We start from the raw sequence: 23,990 nt of genomic DNA on the forward strand, positions 1-23,990 counted from the left end.
GATACTAATATATAAAAAATATATTGTATTACATTATAATGTATATATTATATATTAGTACATTATTATATTACCGTTGCGTAGGTTTAAAGATCTTAGCATACAGACTGCGGAAAGCGACTTTGTTTTATACTATGTAGTGAAGTGTAAGTATATTCATGATACTCGTTTGGTGTTGACTTTTTGGATTGAAGGCGAGTTATCTATAATAATAATAATAATATACTTTATTGCACATGTAAATAAAGAACAAAATTTACATAATAAGCAATTATAGTAATAAATTGTTCAACCAGGCGATCTTATTGCTAATAATTGTATTTGCTCGCAAACGAAAATTCAATTACATCAACAAGTAATACAACGTAGATCGACCAAAAAAATAGTCAAGTAACTACGCGTTATCAAAGATTACTCAAAAAGTAGTTATCAGATCTCGATAAAATTTAAATATGATGATATTAAATGTCATGATAAACATCAGCTTTCGATTAAATAAAAAATTATCAAAATCGGTACACCCAGAAAAAAGTTATGCGGATTTTCGAGAGTTTCCCTCGATTTATCTGAGATCCCATCATCAAATCCTGGTTTTCTTATCATGGTACAAAACTAGGGATATCTCCTTTCCAACAAAAAAAGAATAATCAAAATCAGTACATCCAGTAGAAAGTTATGCGTTATAATATAACGTAGGTCGACGAAAAAAGCGTCAAGTAAAAACGCATTATTAGATCTAACTCGAAAAGTAGTTGTTATGACACACACCACATTTCGACTAAATTTTTTTTGTCGAAATCGGTCCACCCAGTTAAAAGTTCTGATGTCCACATACATAAAAAATACAGTCGAATTGAGAACCTCCTCCTTTTTTGGAAGTCGGTTAAAACAAAATACAATCGAATTGAGAACCTCCTCCTTTTTTGGAAGTCGGTTAAAAAGCAATCTATCTTTATTATTCAGACAGTGTAAGTAGAAAAATATTTATTTTTAACAAACAACTTTTTTTTTTATTTAAAACAAAGTAAATTTTATTATCATAATCATCAGGGTGTCATAGATAAAAACTAATCAAAATAAACTTCAACAATAAATGCTAACAAGATGCTAATAAATTTATTATTGTTAATTGATATTGTGAATTGAGCGTGCGCTAGCCGACACGGTGACAAACAACACAAGCTTCTCCCTCCAAACCTTGCGGCAGACTGAATTCCGATACCCTGTGCTTGAGTTACAGTAGTGAATACGCCCAGATTTTAGAAAAAAATCTATAAAAATTCAAATTTGGGTCTTTTGAAAAAAAAAATTTTTACGTATTGTTCAGTATTAAATTGTCAATCCATTGGTGTCGGTTGCAAAATAAAATAATGTTTACTTTACGAGGAGATGCATATTATCAATCACTATTTCTCATTTTTGTGGTATCGTTGTAAGGAGATTATTTAACATCTATTCCTTCAAAAAAAAAAAAAAAAAAATCTACCATTATATAATTAAAATTATGCAGAATTTAACTGTGTTTTTATTAGTTTGATTCTTCTTTCCATTAACAAGTAGATAGCTCCAAAAAAGTGCACAAAAAACGGCTAGCGCGGCGTTTTGGTCAGGGAGGCGCCTTCAAATCTACAATCATTTTTATTTATTTTTCACGATTGCATGAAACTATAATTTATCTCAATTTAAATTTAATTTAGCATTTTTATATAATACATTTTAAAAAATTCTTTATAGAATCATTTACTTTAAATATTGTTAGGTATTATATAACTGTTGATACGAGACATGTATTTAGTCTTAATTTCATATACGAATGATTCACTGCGATTTTTTTTTTAATGGAAACATATACTGTATATAATAATTTTTATAAAAAGCATACATTTGGAAAATCATCACCAGAAAGAACAGTTTCCAATGACTAATAATACATAATAAGTACGTGGCGTAGAAACCAAGCAAACTTGAGTCAATGATTTTAGAGTGTGAAATTATTTTAATTTACAGATTACATTAAGAATATAATAAACTAGCTGACCCGGCGAACTTCGTATCGCCTAACACAAACTTTATCGTATGGTATTAAAGTTCAAATTGACTTTTAAGTATTATCACAAATCTTTTGTATGGGAGTATAGAAAAGTGTTGTTTTTAGACTTTTTCAGGAAATTTAAACTTTTTTTTTTAGAATTTTTCTCTCCGTAAGAACCATCCTCGTACTTCAAGGAATATTTAAAAAAAAGAATTAGCGAAATCGGTCCAACCGTTCTTGAGTTTTGCGCTTAGCAACACATTCAGCATCTCATTTTTATATTATAGATAAAACAATTGTATCGATCAATACGAATGTTAACTAAAATTTAAATTTTAAATTAAAAATGTTAAAACAGTGATAGTAATAATTTATATTTCAAGTACGATTACCCTTAGATAAAATATTTTTAATATGAGAATTAAATTTGGTCAATGAAAGATTAAATATATCCCACTGCTGGGCACAGGCTTCTTTCCCCACGTAGAAGGATTGTAGCTTGATTCCACCACGCTGCTCCACTGCGGGTTGACGGATATATTCCTTACTATGAGTAACGATTGCTATCAGGTGTATTTGATAACAACCGGGACCGACGCTTCACGTGCTCTCCGAGGCACGGTGGGTTGCCAACAAGGACATACAATCAAAACCGGTCGTCATCGACTAAATTAGCATAAATTAACATTTTTAAATTTTCGTTTTTCCAACGAACTATAACTTGGGTATCTTTAAATCAAGAGTGAATAGGCATCTTCTAGGCAAGCGCGCACCACCTTAGGCTGCATCTTCACTTGACTTCAGGTGAGATCGCAGTCAAGCGCTAGTCTATATATTAAAAAAAAAAAAAAAAAAAAAAAACAATAAATTACATTATAATAATATAATACTCACAAATCAAGCGGGTAGAAGAAAAGAACAACGTATTTTCCTTTGTAGTCGGAAAGCGCGACGTCCTTGAACTCACCGTTCACGACCGCGGTAGTTTTGAACTGGGGCGCGGGTTTGGTCAGCTGGAGTGGCATCTTGTTGAAACTGTGACAGAAGTTGGATTCATTATGTACTGCTGTTACAAATTGGCAGGTGTTACAGAAACAGGCTGTATTATGTATGGTTGTAATTTTGCTAGTTACGAAAAATTCTCATATAAGCGGGGGACCGTTGTGTGACAACGACACGTTACAATTTAATTTGTATTATAAAGTACACTTTATGATGAGCGTTGACTTGAATAATACTCTCCAAGCTTTTCGTCAGAGTTATTGAAAACTTTAGATAAAAACCTTATTATAACGGAAAACGAACTAAAAATCGGAATTGAAGACGGTACTTTTATATATTTTTTTCTATTAAAATTTCAACGATTTGTTGCCAAGTGAGTTATAGAGTAGTTATGTAAGTCTATGGGCGTTTTTAGTCAGTTTTTCGAATACCGGTTTCACTAGCAACACTTAATTAACCCATTATTTGTGAAAAAAGACGGTCGAGTTAGAGGCCGTAACCCACAAGAGAACGGGGGACAGGTATCTCATTTAGCGTGACAATTTTTTTAAGCAGATAAGTAAAAATGTGTTTAATTAAATGTGACGCAGTAAAGGGATGTAAACTTATACATTTTAAAAAATTGGTTGTCTGTAAAGTTGGTTTACGGACGATAGTTAAACGTGACAACGTCATAACAAAACATCTCCTCGGACGCCAGTCGAGTGAAAGTCTGATAGATGCGGCACAAGCGTACAATGAGCGGAAACGGGACGATGAGTCATCATTTTTCGTGCATGCCAGCCGGCGTTAATCGATTTTTTATACAAATATTAATATTTATCATAGATTAATATATTAATATTTACTATAGAGATCATTGTCACGTCAAAACTATAGATAATCTACTTGGCGTTATATATTCTACTAGCTGACCCCGCAAACGTAGTTCTGCCATGTTATTAACCCCCTTAACTCCCACCCCCTTATAACTTAGGGGTATGAAAAATAGATGTCGGACGATTCTCAGATCTATCCAATACGTACACAAAACTTCATAAAAATCGCTCCAGCCGTTTCGGAGGAGTATGGTAACTAACATTGTGACACGAGAATTTTATATATATAAGATTCTTCCCTGAATTTTTTGTTCAGTCACAATAAAATATTGCCTATGACACTCCCGAATAGTGTAGCTTTCTGTTAGTGAAAGAATTTTCTCTGCAGAATCAACATTTCGAATCGGTGGTAGCGTAAAATGATAATCACTTAAATTGTAATTTATAAAATGACAATTCGGAAATTGCTTTTGAAAACTATTTGAATAAAGTTGATTTTGATTTCCATAAATATAAGAACAATATCTTGACACTACGACAATAATTTATCTCATGACCTTCTATCGTAAATTCTTTTATCTAACTATGTATATACGTCATTTATAACTAGAATATTCCAATCACAGCTAACATTACATAACAATGTGTGTCTCGAGTTATTAATGATACAACATACCATGCTATGTATATGATTAAAAAACTTCATATTAAAAATATAGGCAACTTGGGTTATTTTAAACGTGATTTTTTAAGTGGTTTTGGTCGTTATCATTTCATTATACTTTAATAGGTAGCTAAAGCATATTACTGGGTTTAAAATTATGTTAATAATAAAGAGATGTATGTATATGTTATAATGGTTTTTTTTTTTTATAATTGTTGATAGTTTTTTTTTAGTAGTGAATTTTGTTGAGTTTACTAATCGACTCCAAAAAAGAGGTCCTCAATTCGACAGAATTTTTTCGAAAGAACTTGTTACTGGATGGAACGAAAGATGGCGTTTGTCATGGCGTCTTAGGTAAAAATTATTGAGATTATCTCGAATAACGCGTATTTACTTGACTATTTTTTCGTCTTCCTACTTTGTATTACTTGTTGGTGTCATCGAAGTCGGTTTTTTTTCGTTTGCGAGCAAACACAATTATTATCTTATTTTTATTATAATAACAAGACCAGCGTTAAAATGCGAAAACGACTGCTTGTGTTATCGACACCACCCAGACATAATTGTAAATAATTATCATATTAATTGCATGTTTACATTTGCAAATTAATTTTTAATTGCAGTTTCAAAAATAATAAGCACACGCTGTTTTGGCTTCATTGTCATAATACTTAAGTATAAATTAATTTTAATAAAATGAAAAATTAATATGGTTGGTTACTAAGCTGTAAGAAAATAAGCATGATTTTTTAAGTCGTTTAATTTTTTTTAAGTATTTTTTTTTTAATTAGTCGTTTTTTTAACTGACTTCCAAAAAAGGAAGAGGTTCTCAATTCGACTGTATTTTTTTTAATGTATGTTACATCAGAACTTTTGACCGTGTGGACCGATTTCGACAAATGTTTTTTTAATCGAAAGGTGGTGTGTGTGTGAGCAAACACAATTATTTTTGTTTTACATTTGCAAGCAATCACAATTATTAGAAGTCTGTTGAAACTAAGATAACGATTTTATATGTCCTATCTTCGAGTAGTATCGAGGTTATCAGCAGGATAAGTTAAATTCCATATGTATATTTTTACTTTAATATAAACCACAACAAATTGTGTTAAATTGAGCCGTAATAAAATAAAACAACGTAGCTTCTAGTAATATTATCTCTATTCAGAAGCCTCTAGACTACAGTTACAAATTCTATGGTATAAGATTATTATTTATTTATTTTAGATAATAATCATCTCATCTGTTACCATCGGTCAGTTTCCAGTACTACGAGTTATAATCTTTGTAGTTCTATGAAGTTGACCACACGAATGACGCGTGACGTTACAAACCAAGGTCACTTCATACTGTTTGATCGCGCATGCGTTACAATTTTTAGTGTTGCGTCCATATTTTGTATTAGACAAACGGTTTTTAAAAAAAAATGCGAAAAAAGAATCCGACGTCAAATGACCTTTACCATGACGATAAAAATGTCATACTATTTTTTTTTTCATAACTAATGAGTGAGTTAGGCAGATTAGTGGGTATATCAAAAATTTCCTATTATGGTTGTTTTCAATCGCCAAATCATCTTATTTCAACAATTTACCATCGTATTTAAATATATTTTTTTCTAATAGGTACAATGATTGAAAAAAAAATTAAAGCCGTGGTCTGACTGTGGTAAAACTAGCGTTATGTTGCACAAGATTAAATCAAAGACAAATCATACGTCGACAGTGATTACTCATAATTCGCGCACATGATCAAACACTACAGTATTACGATTATATAGAAATGACAAGAATTTTTACGTCACAAGCCACCTGCGATTCACGTGTAAAGAGAAAAGCACATTAATTGCATACTATACAGACACACACATACATAATACCTGTGTTACGTGCACGCATCAAACATGAATATAGGTACAATTTCCTCTAGAATCAACATACACGTGTGTCTTTACATGCAGGGTATTGTTTTTTATAAAGTGGCCTTTATTATTATTATTTTTTATATTAATTATGGACGTGTGTACTATTTTAACGTATTTACTTAACTATTTTTCCGTCGACCTACATTGTACCTATTATACTAACTTTTTACTAGGTGTACCGATTTAAGATGTTTCTTGTTCAAATCGAAAGATGCTTGTGTTATAGGCTTATTTAAAATTGATCGAAATCTGAGGACCACTTTTTAGAGTATTTTTTGATAACGCCTATTTACTTGACTGTTTTTTCGTCTACCTACGTTTTTTTTTTTCGTATGCGGGCAGTGTTCTTTACCATGATAATTTTAAAATCACGAAATTTTAATTTAACGATAATTAAGAGTCATTCACAAAATATGTTGTAAGCTAACGCGTGACAGAAACGTGACTATCATAAATAGTATCAGCACATCTTTACACCAATATTATAAAAGGAGACTTTTGGGCCAAAATGAAATGAGTAGAGATACTGTTTAAAAAATTGGTTATATTTTTTTATTTTAAAATATAAAATATCAGCTCAATTCTGAATCTAGAAGCGGAGAAAATTGAGAAAGATAGTTTTCATCAAATTATTTGGGTATCGATTCCACTATAATCGATTACAGAATTCAAAAAGAAAATGTTTGCACTAGTTAATTAACTCAAGATATTTAGATACATAATTAAGGCTGTAAATAATAACGTGTATTTAAATAAAGTTACATTAATATCGAAAATATCAATTAATATTTGATAAACCAAAATGATTATCGATTTCGTATCGATTTAAAATAAATCATATTTTTAATGACAGCTTTGACAGCTTACTAACAGTAATACTGTGTCCGTCACTCGTTTCGTGTTTACTGTTTTCCGATGCATTCTGAGTCCATTCCTGATATTTATTTATGGTTTCAAGTGTATATCAATATTTGTAATGAGTTTTCAAACAGTCTTTACTAAATATAACAAACATTAATGCTACAAGAACTTAGTGATCGGGTTTTTTATAGACATTGTAACATAACCTCACTTTTACAAAAAGTCTAATATCTCCACTCTCAGATAGCCAAAATATAGATAATTTTCAGCGAGGGATCAATAAGCCTAAATGCATTAATTTATACCATTTTCATTTCATTACATTTTGGCCCAAGAATGTATGGAATCGTATCCATCTCCTTTGTTCACTGTACTTCTAATTTATTTGACGTTTTTGTCAGTGGCAAATACACCTACCCCCATTGGAGCAGGGTGTTGGATTAATCTACATTCTCCTGCATGGAGAAAGCGGCTTATGCCCAGGAGTGGTATGTTACAGGCTGAATCACCAAGTCGCAGGTGGGGCATAGTTTAAAAAATCAAACTGATAAAAAACAAACACATTACTCATCTAACAAAACGAACGATACGACACGATAAGAAGATTATGAATGATATTCGACAGACAAAATAAACTACAGCGATACGCCTTGTTCAATTACGAAATGTTAACGCTTTCCACGCTGTATCCTAACCTTTTACTCTAAACTTTGAACCGATTCACTTTTTGTGTGTAAGCAATATAAAAACTTTTTTATTGACCTACTTAGTTTTCTACCAATACGTCTATATTAATTAATTTATCCATTTATTGATTTCTAACGTGTTGAGCCAGGACGTGCCCCGTCACGTACAATATAAAGAATTGATCTGTATCCGTATTGACTTGTACCGTATTCGTCGTGTTCCGAACTAGACGTACATACTCCAGATTTTTCGTAACCAAGATTCGTCGTAAAACGTCAAGAAAGTGGTGTCATTGGTTTAAAAATCTCTACTTAATTAGGGTTCCGTACCCAAATGGTGCTCAACGGGACCCTATTAACGTGCCTCCGCTAGCTGACACAGGACTGTAGGTACTATACTGTTTTGAACGGTAAAGAGGTAGATATTTTCTTTTATTTTCATAAAATAGTTGAAATTTGTTCATTAAATTAAGTTAAAATTTGCATTTGGTTTTTTTTAAATTAATATGATGTCGACTATATTTCGACGAATCTCGATTACAAATCTGAAGTAGGTCGAATTCGGAACATGACGAATACGGAAGAAACGATATTAAAAAGTTTAGTTGGGGCTCTAGTTTATATTTTGCCCCAGGCAGGGCCTTTGGTTACCTAGCTACGCCACTGCTTGTAATACAATTAAATATATAACAAATAAATATATTTACATACTTATATACACAACATTACAAGAACTACATTATATAACATCGAATAATTTCTAACAAATCGACGAACCCAACATTACCAAGGTCTTCACAAGATCTCAGCGAGTGAACAATATGTCCGTTCCTTCCCGTATACTTCCAAAGTTCGCGTAGCAACTTTCCATTCCCATTGTAAATGTAATCGGTTAAAATCCCACGGTTAAGCATGTTAGTTAGGATAACCTCGAGGTTACTGACCCTGGGAACATTAAATCTTAATTTCCATAGTGATAGAAGACGTTACTTAATACAATAAGTAATTAAATACGGTATTTATTGAAATGTATGTGACTTTATTTTTGTTATTTTATATTCAAATTAAACTTTTCTATTCAAATAGGTCTTTTCAAGTACTTTCGAATTGTCATTTAACACACGTTTTTGTTTTTTATGGTACGGTACCCAAAAACTGCTAACGGGACCTAATTACAACGTGACCGTTGTCTGGGGTTGGATTTTTTTTTTTTTTGGAATAATGTAATCGCTATCATAACTTAAACACTAATAAAAAAAAACAAACATTATTGTAAAAAAGAAAAACTCAAAAAATAAACATAATTGTGTCATTGACGTTACAAAAAGCTAGACCGTCATCTTCAAAAGTCCGCCATCTTGGATTTAGCGTGACGTCACTTTATTTTTAGTATTACTCTCAACATAAGCCCTTTATTTTGATGCCTTTATTGTAGGAATACAATAAAAATAATTCCGTCATCTTGAGTGTTCCGCCATGCTGGATTAAAAATGACGTCATATAGTATACCACAATTTCAGACCAATCGGTTTAAGACATGCTTCAAAATTGATTTGCAAGATTCCACCCTAACATACATACATTAAAAACAAACATACATTGAAAGTTAAATACAAATAATTCGCATCTAAATCATAACTAATCCGACGCAATCAATGTTACACTACGCTATAATAAATCTTATCATTATTTTACAAGAACTTATAAGATTTCTATAAATCCTCGTGGCGACGATATTATCTAATCTCTAATCTCCTATACAAGTTGAGTATGAAATTAATATTGTATTGCATATGGCTTCCTTGGAACCAACATTTTTGTATTAAGATCAAATTTAATAGAAGTATAGGCACTTCCATCACTATTAAACATCTTTAGGGGGTAATAATAATAAAATAATACTTAATTAATAAAAAAAGTTGAGCCAGATTTCTAAAATGAAATAACATCTTTAACTGACTACAGTGTAATATGAAAGTCTTGTTCGAGGTCTGTCCGTTTTATGTTTATTTAATAAATACTTTTTTGATAAATTAGAAGTAATCAAAAACATAAATAAATATATTCCAGGCCCTACATTTTTTTTAAACATTAATTAGCTGTGGGTAATTGAAGTACAGTAAGTTTTAACTTTTAATTAATACTTGAAACAAAACAAAACAAATATTTAATCAACGAATAAAACCAACAATATTTTATTTCCAGCATAAAAAAATCACCCAACTAAACGAACAAATGATGTAAACAAACCTTACAAGTAAATGGAAGATTCCAAGATCTCTTTACTTCAACATTAAAAACACCTGCATTTATAAAATAATTATTATTATTTAAGTTCTGTCACACATTTATATACTAATATTATAAAGCTGACGAGTTTCTTTGTTTGTTTAAACGCGCCTATGTCAGGATCTACTGGCTCAAATTAAAAAAATTGTTGGATAGTCCATTCACCGGGAAAGGCTATAGGCTATATAATAAAGAGGGTAAAACCGCGGGGCACAACTAGTGTTCATAAAACGAAATAACGTCATCAACGTAATTTGTATGTTAAAACTCTGTAAATAGCGTTTGAAAAAAAAATATTGATGAAAATGGCTTTTAACGTCTTAGTAGAAATTTTGGCCGGGTAAAGGCATCCCTCTTTAAATAAAAGAAGATTGAAGCTTAATACGCCATACTGCTCCTCTCAGCAATTATTGCTATTATATAATGAACGAGCAGGAACAATTATGGTGTACGGAAATTTCAAGTAACTATTAGATTGTTTTCAAAGGTAATACGGATTCCGACATTCTCATAAAAATACTGCACGTTAAATCTTTAATTACTCTTTTATTTTGTCTAAATTCCGTACACGTACTGATACGCAAGAACCCGCACAGATACGCACGCAAACGCAAGGTTGCGTACACACGGGCACGGATATGCCCGCAAACGCTTGTAACGCACTAGGCAGCCACGTCATATCAAGATTTAAATATAGGTTATTGAACTGTACATTTGTGACACATTTAAGAGATAAGATAACGAAAACATTCATAACTTTATAGTTTTTCTTTTTTAATTTTATTCTAAATTCAAACAATTTAATGCAATCGCTAAGTGAATACGCATAAAATAAAAAAAAAAAAAAAAAAAAAACAATGGAATCAATATTACGCAACATTATGCAATCAATAAGGTCAATGTGTTTCTAAGAATTATGTATGTTAAATATCGCTTACATTTACATACTAAATAATGTTTACTTGGCGTCAATAACCCAATTTTTCAACTATTTAAATAAAAGAAATGTATACTTTTTAAATATTTTTTTTTACATTAGGTTGGCAAACGAGCATACGGTCCACCTGACGGTAAGCCGTTACCACAGCGTTGCTGACCTCTACTTGCTCACCTCAGGAACATAACCCTGGTCGAAAGCAGTGTTATTTAGTTGTAATCTTCTGTAAGGTGCTTCCACGATTTTGAGCAGAATATATCCTATTGTATCTCAGTAAAAAATAATATATGAATTGGAATTCATTAGAGGTGAACAAGCGAAACGAAAGCCCTATGACGTATCAAGTAACAGTCATATTGGTGTCAAGTGGGATTAGCATAGATTCCAGCAATGGGTTGTTAGCTTGACGTTATTACACCTATTACGTAACAGTATCGTTTAGAAAAGAGGCCAAGATTTTTATAAATCGAACTTTTTTTAAATCACTAAAAATTAAAAAGAAATAATTGATGAAATAAATAAACTAATAATATAAATAGAAAAACGTGACATATAAATACTCACTCAAACGTGAATTTTTCCATACTACAATTTTTTTTTTTTTTATTTAAAGGTTGCTTTATTATTTATCTTTGCAATTATTTCTAAAACTATTAAGTTGGACAGTATATAAAAATATATCTGTAAAAATTATAATGTGAAGTCAAGGAAGTGTGAAGTGGTGGCCTTGCTTTTTATACGTTATAAGCATAAATGTATTTATATTTATAAAGTTAATATGCGATATAAGAATATATAATAAAAAATTTCTTTGATTAAGAACACAAGTTTAAAGTAAAAAAAAAAATTCATCATCTTAGTCATCGATAAGAATAGTTTGTCGGATATCAAGAATAATATTTTAAGTTTCGAAAAACAGGTAAATTGCAAAATGTTAAGTTTTAAAACTATTGTTTGGAAAACTAGTTTTCATAAAAAAAAAGTCTAAATTCTTTAAATAATAATTGTACATCCTTATTTATGAAATTTTGATTACACTTTTTATACTATACCTTGCTCAAAAAATAGTTATTTTAGAAAGTTATAAGTTGATTATGTCTAAATAAATAACAACTATTAAAGCTATCAATTGTATACTGCTAAATTTTGTAATTATATCAATCTGTCAGCACTAATCCATTACCCAACTAACTACAATTTTATCTATTCATTAGATAAATCTACATTTACTCAACCTTTACATTATTTCTAATTAATATATTACGAGATAAAAACCTCATTGAAAACGGTCTCATCATAGGTAATAGATGCTCGGGCTTATTGAGTTCCAGGCTATCGACTTCATCGCCACGACAGAGACATTTATGGTCCATAGACATGTTTCGAGACTTGACGATTTATCTGGTACATATTAGATATTGGTTATTATATATTACTACCGCTATTTTAGGGAAGATATGATTAATTTTATAATAAATTTCAGCTCCGGGTGTCATTATTTCATTATATTTTAATGACCTTCTATCGTAATACTCTTATCTATGTATATACGTCATTTACAACTAGAATATTCCAGTCACAATTAACAATACATAACATTGTTTATCTCAAGTTATAAAAATAGGTAAAAAAACTTTTTAAGTTAAACGGTTTTATGTTAAACATACATTGCAATGTTTAAGATAAATGTACTAAAAACCAAAAAATAATAAAATAGATACAGTCGTGGGAATTATAAAAATATGCATAGACTAGACTAAAATAAAACCGTGGGGCACGTCAATTGTCTACAATCGTTGATTAAAATGTTTGTTTTGTAATGTTACACTATAATTAGGCAGTTGTTCAACCGACAACGATGGACGTGTGATAAGTAGGGCTAGAATGTGGAAACAAGCTAGCAAGCTCGATTATAAGCGAGTTTTAGGGTTTCATAGTGGTGAGCGAGTAGTACTTTTATCATATGTTTTGTCGATTAAAGACAAACTACGAGCAGTGAAACGATTCCTCGCCAGCCAGCAGTGTGAATGTCCAACGATAAACTAGTTGAAACATCTCTTTTATTTACATGGAGTGTATAACTATTGGAATTTCCATGAGCAAGAAAATAGTAAGTAATTTCCTCACCGTCTGCGGGCCAACTGCCTATTTTAACGACGAATTAAACGATTCTTCTATCGCACATTAAGTCGATAATTTGTAGACAATTGACGTGCCCCACGGTTTTATTTTAGTCTAGTCTATGCATATTTTTATAATTCCCACGACTGTATCTATTTTATTATTTTTTGGTTTTTAGTACATTTATCTTAAACATTGCAATGTATGTTTAACATAAAACCGTTTAACTTAAAAAGTTTTTTTACCTATTTTTATTTTCTAGTTTTTAGTTTTTATTTCGCATTCTGTTTAATTCATTTAGTGCTTCATTATTGCAAGGCCCATCTTAAATATTGAGGTTGTATAGTGCACTGTATTCTTCTTGTCAAGCCCTTTTATTTGATACCCATATTGGTGGGATTGATAAAAAATTGTTATCAGACATTTGGTAGCGGCGGCCAGCTTAGATTTCAATTTTGCATAGTAAATTGTATTCTACTTGTTGAGACCTTTCATTTGATACAAATGTTGATGGGATTGATAAAACCTAAGTTATCCGCCATTTTGTAGAGGCCGCCATCTTGGATTTTAATTTTATATAGTACATTGATTATACTGGTTGAGCACTTTCATTTGATACCCATATTGATGGGATCGATAAAACCTACCTTATCCGCCATTTTGTAGTGGCCGTCATCTTTTATTTCAATTTTTTATAGTATATTGTATTCTGCTTGTTGAGCCCTTTCATTTGATACCCATATTGATGGAATCGATAAAACCTACGTTATCCGCCATTTTGTAGCGGCCGCCATCTTAGATTTCAATTTTTTAAAGTATATTGTATTCTGCTTGTTGAGCCCTTTCATTTGATACCCGTATTGATGGGATTAATAAAACATAAATTATCCGCCATTTTGTAGCGGCGGCCATCTTGAATTTATAATGATAATGAATAAACATAATTGTATTGTCACCAAAATCCAAAGTGTATACAAAATTTCAGATTAATCGGTTGACAGGAAGAGGGTGAAATTTGAATTACTAAATTTGACCCAAGAATAAATAAAGAAAAAATAAAAAAACAAACGGGGTGAGCTAAATAAAACCGTTTAATTAATGATATAACAAATGTGTTAATTTATTTATATATAAAAATCCTTGTACATCTTGGTTAATGTTACACATGCTTTTTAAAGTGATTTTGGGTGTCATAACTTCATTGTACTTTAATAGCTAAAGGATATTTGTATTGAGATGTATATGAAAGATAGATTTATCAAAAGAGTAACTACAAAGTTTCTTGAAGATTCATCTCTGCAGTTTTTTCTCTACGAAGAGTAATATCTTCACTTGAACTATAATTAAGTAAAAACAAAGAAACGCATTTTACTAGATTTTATAACAAATCTAGAATGAATTATTTCTAGTAGACACAAAAAGCTATTGATTATTATATTTTGTTATACACTTTGCATCTAGAATGCTAGCATATAGCTATATAATATATAAAAACTAAAACTTCATTGCAACAGATTAATAAATATTTTATTAATCTGGTAAGCAGTATGATTTACTGTAAATTTAAATTAGGTATAAATAAATGTCTTTACCGAGGATAATGTAACGGTTTTGAAACATTAAGATTGTGAGAAGATATATTGTTAAATATACTCATTTTTTTATCTAAATCTGTTTAAAAATTATCTTTCGAAACGCTGGTAATGCCAGTACCTGGCTAATGGGTATATTTTAAACTTAATTAAGGAAACTTCTAGTCATTGAATCACTCATCGGAATATTCTAGAAGAGCTATGAACGCCTTTTAGTTATGATTTTTGGATATCATACTATAGATCCATACGCAACAGTATTGTATAAATATTGTGTTATGGCAATTTTTTTTGGACAATAATTAAAGATAATCATTACGATACAAGTAGTAGCTTCTTTTTTTAATTTAACTGTACACACTTATAACTTGTTCGACTATAATTATAAGCATAATAAAGATACCTACAATTAAAAGGCAATTCAGACAGGATCATGCCAGTTGGTTCACATGCATGTAAATTATAAAATAACTATTACAAGCCAGCTTATGTGGGTATATTGAAAATTATTGTATTACCCTACATTGATAAAATGCACTATAATATATATATTTTAGCTTCAGTTACATATTATCCTATAAATAAATTCACATACTAGAATATCTAGCAAATAATTACATATCCCTTCACCATAATTATATCATCCTATTTTTTTTTTTTTTGCTAAATTATCAACAGATCTAAGTATATTTATTTAAAATTAACTAGTTAAGGAAAATGGAGAATATGTCATTGTAGATTCATTGTAGATTATATTTATAAATTATTGAATTTTTTTGGTATGTAGATTTAGATCTGTTAATCATTATATCTTATAAAAAAAATTAAAAACATTTAATACTCTGTATTAATGTCGGTATAATAATAATAAAAATTTAATGTATTTTTAAGAGACCTCGTATATTTCATTACAAGCTGTAAACTGTAACCTTGGAAATCCCTCCATGCATTTCCATACAATCACTGACTAACCTCTCTATAAGAACTTTTTTTGCGAGACTCCCTTTCACCTCATTGGACGACTCAGTGCGTTCTCTTTTCCTACTCGACAGCTCTTTCATGGCTAACCTTTGACCCTAAACCAATGTACCAATTTCACCATGGATTAACGGAAAACGTAACTAGTTTTGACTTATTTAGCAAACACAAAAATGTAGGTAGGTAAATTATTCTTTTCCAGTCTACCTCTTGCGCAACGTTTTAAAATGTCATACTTCAACTAACGGTAGTTATTCTTGTAAGATACAAGAACTGTACCAATTGTTCGCCGTTCCCCGAGTACGTCCGTTCAAGAATCTGCTTTGTCTTAGAGGAATATGAAACATTGCGAAAAAAGTATCTAATACGTTGCAGTTTAAAAACTATAATACACTTATATATTACATACAGGAAGTATGACAAATAAATAAATTTATTAATATACTTACATTAAATAAGTGAGGTCGTTTAAAATTTACACAACGCACTTAGACGGCGTGAAAATGACAAATGAATGCCGGCCGGAACAACTCTATAATATAAGTTATTCTAACCACAGATAAGATAAACGTAATATTTAAAAAAACTACAATAACATTTAATCATAAATACAATTTAATTTATTGTTTGTATTTTTATCGTTTTGATTCAAGTTTATCATGCATTAAAATTAGTAAAAAAATGATTAAATATCTTATAAGACGGAAATAAGCGTCTTGAGCATATTTTTTTATCATAGTACATGATATTCTTGGAAGATGGCGCTGTAGGAACATTTACGAAAGTATATAGTGTTACTTGAATTCTTATCGAGATACTTATATACAACTAGCTATGCCTGCGACTTCGTCCACGTGGAATTTAACAAAAAAGTTATTTATTGTTCAATTTTCAGAGTTATCAAATAAATAAATTTCTAAAATAAAATTAGTCTAAGTTACTCCTTATTACATCAGCCGTTTCAGAGATTAGCCGGAACAAACAGACAGACAGACAGATAGACAGACAAAACATTGTAAAAAATGTTATTTTGGTATATGTACCGTGTATACATCCATATACATTTATTAAAAAGTGGTTATTTTAATATTACAAGCAGATACCTACTTCAATTTTATTTATTTGTATATAGACTAGCTGCCCCCGCAAACGTTGTTTTGCCATATATGTTATTAACCCCCTTATAACTTAGACGTATGAAAAATAAATGTTGGCCGATTCTCAGACCTTTCCGATATGAACACAAAATTTCATAAAAATCGGTCAAGCCGTTTCGATGGAGTATTGTACAATTACAATATTAGTACATTGTGACACGATAATTTTATATATAAGTTTGTATTCATTATTATTGTAATCAAATACAACAGAATTATTAATTTGACTATCTAAATATATCTTGTACCTAGTTAGAGTAAAAATGATGAATATTACTTTAAACGTCCAATCCATACTTGATATTTGAAACAGATCTTAATTATGCCCCAGCATACAAAAAAGTTTATTTTTGACCGACTTCCAAAAAGGAGAATTCTCAATACGACTGTATTTTTTTAAATGTATGTTACCTCAGAACTTTTTCTGGGTGGATCGATTTCGATGATTTTTATTTTAATCGAAAGGTGGTGTGTGTCATGTGGTTCCATTTAAATTTGATCGAGATAACTATTTTGTAATTGAAGTCGGTTTTTTTTTCGTTTGCGAACAAAAACAAACAATTATTACCATGAATATTTATTTACTAAACAAAGAATGTTGCTATGTACAAAAAACTAATTAATAAAGCTGTCCACTAGAGATAAATTAGTCGGTCAAGTTCGCAAACACATCAGTCTTCCCTTGTAAACAGAGTAAGTGGCTGCCATGCATCCGTCTTGTTGGAAATTATATTAAAAGTTTGTATAGTTTCCCGACGTAAATATAATAGGACGAGGAGTTTTATGATAAATATAATTTACTAGATGACCCGGTGAACTTCGTACCATATTTTTCACAAATATAATTATGAAGGTTACTTAATTATATTTGTGAAAAATATGGTCAACACTTTTTCTACTGGAGGACAGTGGCAGTTTATTGTTCATAAATAATTTTGATGATTCTTGTTTTATAATATAATAATAATAATAATAATTACATTTAATCAAAAGCTGGTATTTGCCATCCCTCCCATTTAAATTTCATTAAAATCTAAAGTGTACTTTTTGAGTTATTTAATAGTCCATGTTTAATTGAATATTTTTTGACTACTTACTTTGTATTACTTGAAAATTGAAGTTGTTTTTATTTTGTTTGCGAACAAATAAAATGATTATTGATTAGTTTACCTATATTATTTCGAAATTGTTTTATTTACAACAGGGTCGTAGCGAACATAACTTGGCCCAGGGGCACAATACCTTTTTAGCCCATTCAAAAGCCATATAATATGTCCAGCAATTTTTTGTTTTGCGGACTATTTAGCGCCCTTTTGTGAGTAACACAAAAACTATATGTATACGGTCGAATTGAGAAAACTCCTCTTTCTTTGAAGTCGGTTAAAAATTAATAAAATTAGTGAAATGAATAAATTAATGCTATATCCATTTGAATTGCACAAAAATGAAGAAATTTTGATTTAACAAAAGCTTAGGTTACCCACATAAAGAAAATACAATTCAATTGAAATTAATTATTCTATAAAAGTACACAGAAATACAATTTTCGAGTGTTTCCAGGGAATGCAAATCCCGATAAGTGTTAATTGGTTAGCTAACGAGAAAAATAGGAATGAAATAATTATAAAATGAACTGGGAATAAAACCTGTAACTGTAAGCTAGACCGCTTCTATTCATTTGCTAAAAACCGATAACCATAGAACGGTTTTCTCTTTTTAGTAGAAATTAAATTATTATTTTTTACTGTTCCATCTGAAATTACTTTTAATTATTAATTGTTAAAATATGAAGACTTGAAAAAAAAGTTTTTTTAATTTCATTATACATAATTGTGTTTGCTCGCAAACAAAAAAAAAAACCGACTTCAATTACATCGACGAGTAATACAACGTAAATCGATGAAAAAATAGTCAAGTAACTACGCGTTATCAAAGATTACTCAAAAAGTAGTTATCAGATCTCGATAAAATTTATATGTGACCACATGATAAACACCAGCTTTCGATTAAATTAAAAATTATCAAAATCGGTACACCCAGTAAAAAGTTATTGCGGATTTTCGAGAGTTTCCCTCGATTTCTCTGGGATCCCTTCATCAGATCCTGGTTTCCTTATCATGGTACTAAACTAAAGATATCTCTTTTTTAACAAAAAAAGAATTATTAAAATCGGTACATCCAGTAGAAAGTTATGCGGTATAATACAATGTAGGTCGACGATAAAAGCGTCAAGTAAAAACGCATTATTAGATATAACTCGAAAAGTAGTTGTTAGGTCTCAAATAAATTTAAATGGGACCAATTGGCACACACCACCTTTCGATTAAAGAAAAATTTGTCGAAATCGGTCCACACGGTCAAAAGTTCTGATGTAACATACATAAAAAAAAAAAAAAAAAAAAATACAGTCGAATTGAGAACCTCCTCCTTTTTTGGAAGTCGGTTAAAAAGTACTGTAACCGAAAACTCAAATATATCCTATTAAATATCTCCTGATTCCTCTCGCCTGATTACAATTTTCGTAACGCTCTCGTCACACATTCACCAGCTTACTCCCCAAGTCAACCGTGCGTAAAAAAAATTTAATTCAAAAATTAGAATAACATCAAATAGTGTTCCCCAAAATCTTTAGCATGTACCTATTATATTTAAAAAATTTCTTTTTTAGCCCTACAATTTTCTTTTTGCAATTTCCTCAAGAGCTATATTCAAAACTTAACGGTTTCTAGTCTTAGGACGGTATTAGAGTGCCAGAGTCGACGACCTTCAATTGTTTGCTACACTTTCAACACAATTGCTTAGAATTAATTCTTTTGTTTTGATTTAGAACAATTAGTGACTTCAAAAAAGGAGGTGGATCCAATTCGATTGTGTCCTTAAGTGTAGTTCTTTCTTAAGTCTTACAATTTTTTAATGGGTGTACCGATTTTAATCATTCTCAACCGAATCCCAAAATAGGAAGAGGTTCTCGATTCGATTGTATTTTTTTTTATGTATGTTACTTCAGAAATTTTGACTGGTAAGGACGATTTTGATGATTTTTTTTTTAAATTGAAAGGTGTTGCGTGTTGTGTTGTACTTTTTGAGTAATCTTTGATAACGCGTATTTGTAAGACGGTGCGTACTTTGTTGCAACGCCATCTATCTGAATTAGGTAAAACTACTTCAGTGAACATCGATCAAAGTATGTTACGTATATTAGCTAGGGTAGCAGTTTATTCTTTATAAATAATTTTGATGATTCTTGCTTAAATTTCAAGTGGATGCTTATTTTGTGGCGACATTTAAATTTAATCGAGATCTGATGACTACTTATTGAGTAATCTTTGATAGCGCGTATTTACTTGACTATTTTTTTGTCTACTTACGTTGTATTACTTGTCTTGAGTAACTATCCCTAAACTAATCCGTTAAATTTGAAGTCAGCTTTTTTTTCTTTGAGAACAAATTGTTTACAATGAAATTATCAAACCCTTGACAAGGAAATTCACAAGATCTCAAACCAACGAAGCACGCTACCAACCTTTATCAATTATTATTAATCGTTTACGCAGTTGTCACCTTCGAAGCGTTCTTGTGGAAAATTATAGGAGAAAATGGCCGACCTCATATCGACTAGCTCGGGGCTCATTTAATTTGACGCGTTTGCTAAACGATTCTCTCGCCCGATATAACGCCCCGTTTGGCATTTTTATGGCTCTGATAACTTTATCTGGATAAGGATGGATTGAGTATCTCGAGATAAATTTAAGGTGTTTATTGGGAATCGATTTTAATTTAAAGTTATTAAAAAATAGATCTCAAAACACATATCCTGATAGAGAAATACATGTTTATAAGACGCCATCTTGAAAAAAATGTATTGAAAAAACAGTGAAGGCAATACAAGCGCGTCAGAAGTGAATCTTCTGAAAAGTAGCGAGAGTGAGATGGATATGTGTTTGTTTCTTTAAAGTGACGCATTTTCGTTTTATCGAGTTTTAAATCACAACGATTCTAAAGAGGTTTCACTTCAAAAAAAAAAAAAAACCTCAATGTGTTTATAGCCCTATATGTATATTTTTATTGGTTTATTCCTAGATTAAATTGTTTAACTGGAGCAACCCGACTGGGGAAGCTCCTTGACCTTACAGAAGATCACAGCACCTTTCAAACAGTGTTTTGTTCCTGTGGTGAGTAAGGTGTACAGAGCTCGGGGAGGGGGGGGAGTTTGGTAACGCGCTTGCAAAGCTTCTGGTTTTACAGAATTCTATAAGCTAGTCTTAGATGTATAAAAAAAGACTTCATTTATTATTTATTGTACTGTTTTGTTTCCCTAGTAAAAAAAAATATACGCTCTTACGCACTTTTGTTGCCTGTGACGACAGACTTTTACAGTGCTGTCATTCATGTTGTCAGACATTTTACAGTGATTGGAATTCTATATTAATTATAACGAAACAACTTTTCCGGATTTTATGACGCAACCATTGGGAGTCTTACCGTGACCATGGTTGCTGTAAAGTATCCGAAATGTCGCGCATTTAAAAAACTTTATAAACCACGCTAAAAGCCGAAAAAATTGCCGAAGAAATTCGCGTAAGCATAAGAATACAATTTTCTACTTCTTCTTTGCCTGGCTCTTTCCCATTTCATTTGGGGTCGGCCCTCCGTATCATGTGCTTCCAGACAACACGGTCCTGGGTCTTCTCTTTGGTGACTTGGGCTTGTTTGAGGTTCTTATTTACTACAGCGATCCATGTGATTCGGGGTCTTCCTCGTCCTCGGGGCTTAGTTTTAACATCCAGTTTACATTAATTTTAAAATAATATCAGATATAAAAACAGTACAATACAAAATTGTACTTTGTTTAGGATATATCCTCATTATAATACCATATACAAAACAATTATTATTTTAAGGACATTTCTTGCAACAACTATTGTACAACCCGCTAAGCCATAGAACAAAACGATAGCGCAAATTATATGCATACAACGACATCTATTGTCGAGTAGCAATATTACGTTAAACAGTTTCAATATTATTTAATATATATAAAATAACAAAACATGCTACATTTTATTACAGTACTGAACAACTATAACTTAAGCAGTTTTGTTGATACATCACGTTAACGTCAGAAAGTTTAGTAACATCCACAAAAGTGTAACTTCCTCGAGGGAATTTCAAATTTAACTCCGTTTAGACTAAATAGTTAAATATGCGTAGTTTATTTTGACGATGTCACGAAAGTGGTGATAGTTTATAGGAAGTTACCCTTACCATTGTTTTGCTTAAACTTTGAATTTAATCTGGCATTTGTGGAATCGTTACATCATCATCATCATCATTACAGCCTATACAGTCCACTGCTGGACATAGGCCTCCACAAGTTTACGCCAAAAATAGCGTGAGCTCATGTGTTTTGCCCATAGTCACCACGCTGGGCAGGTGGGTTGGTGACCGCAGTACTAGCTTTGTCGCACCGAAGACGCTGCTGCCCGTCTACGGCCTGTGTATTTCAAAGCCAGCAGTTGGATGGTTATCCCGCCACCACTTGTGCAAGTAGAGTTGATTAACTTTTTGGTTTATTTGTATATCATAGATGACTCGGATCGAATTTCATTTTCATTGTCTTTGAGAAGCGACGGGGATATGTTGGAGTCATTTATTGGCAATGTTAACAGCTAACTATCGTCGGGTTCTCGGGCTGTCATGGTTGCGACTTTGTATATACACTTCAACACGTCGATGTAACGGTAGTCGATCTGTCTTTGCTGAACATTGTTTTTCTTGATGTTGTATGTTGCCGGGTGCAGATGTCGTTTGATTCTATGATAGCCGAATCTCTGCCGGAGATTTTTAGCACCCCTGCCCGCCGTAATCATGGCCACTGTCGTAGCCAGGAATAGCGGGGCGGCCGGGTTCTGGAGGCGGGATGTATTTGTGCCTATCCTTAAGGGGGTTTTGCCATAGTCACCGCGCATGGCACTACGAGTTGGTGACCGCAGTAGATGTTATGATATTCAGAAATCCCTGTTGCCCGTCTCCTGGATTCTTTTCTAGATCGCTTCTTACGACTCCCACGAAAAGAATCGGAGTGGTGCTAGATTTTAACGCCGGATACCACACGACGACCCAAATGTCATTAATAGTAGTGGATATGTCAGCTTCATCGGTAGCAGCAGTTAAAACTAATTGCAACTATAAATGATATTGAAAATTTTCACGGATGAATTAATTTATCTATTAATATAAATTATTAAAATAATAATAATAATATTCTGTTTGTGGTTTTATTCGTAGAATTGGACTAAAATCAATACATTATTATTTTTGTTATAGGTTTCATATTGTACGAGATCCCACTGCAAATTAGTTCATACATCGAGGTTTTGCTAAAAACCAAATATTTATGTATATTTATGACTAGCCGACCCGTGCCCACTTCGTTTGGGGGTTAATTATTATTATATTAACCAAATAACATACTTTAAAGAACAAATGTTGCTCCAACGCCATCTATCAAAAATCGAGAAAACGTCGTCGATATACTAAAATAAGACTAAATTAATATTAAAAAAAAAATGTTTTCTAATAACGATAGATGGCGCTAGTTTATTTACCATTTGAAAAATATAGCCTATGTCACTTCTGAATAGTGTAGCTTTCTGTTAGTGAAAGAATTATCATGATCGAATCAGTATTTGCGAAGATTACCCCCTATATACAAACAGAGTTATAAACTTTACCTCTATAGAATATTGGTATAGATGAGGTAAATTTTTTGTTATTTGATTTTTGTTAATAAATTCCGTTCACTGTTTTTTTTTAAATAAAATATCGTCTACATCATGGCAATATATATAAATATTCTGAAAATTACGGTTGCCGTTGTGCACCTGGCCGCACCTCTTCGCAGCCAGGTGTAAACAGGTATAATTTCG

At 31.4% G+C, this 23,990-nt stretch overlaps 1 protein-coding gene across 1 annotated transcript in view; it reads right to left on the reverse strand.

Annotated features, from left to right (window-relative positions):
• Positions 1–16,436, reverse strand: part of LOC123662803 (peroxiredoxin 1) — a 29,269-nt gene extending 12,833 nt beyond the window's left edge. The window contains exons 1-2 of the mRNA XM_045597602.1: positions 16,354–16,436; positions 2,927–3,067 (exon numbers count right to left, since the gene is read on the reverse strand). Coding sequence (XP_045453558.1) covers positions 2,927–3,057 — 131 coding nt within the window. The 5' untranslated portion in view covers positions 3,058–3,067; positions 16,354–16,436. The remainder of the gene's footprint in view (positions 1–2,926; positions 3,068–16,353) is intronic.
• Between the last annotated feature and the right edge of the window lie 7,554 nt (positions 16,437–23,990).

This window comes from Melitaea cinxia, chromosome 2 (genome assembly GCF_905220565.1).
Source record: "Melitaea cinxia chromosome 2, ilMelCinx1.1, whole genome shotgun sequence".
Classification (NCBI taxonomy): domain Eukaryota; kingdom Metazoa; phylum Arthropoda; class Insecta; order Lepidoptera; family Nymphalidae; genus Melitaea; species Melitaea cinxia.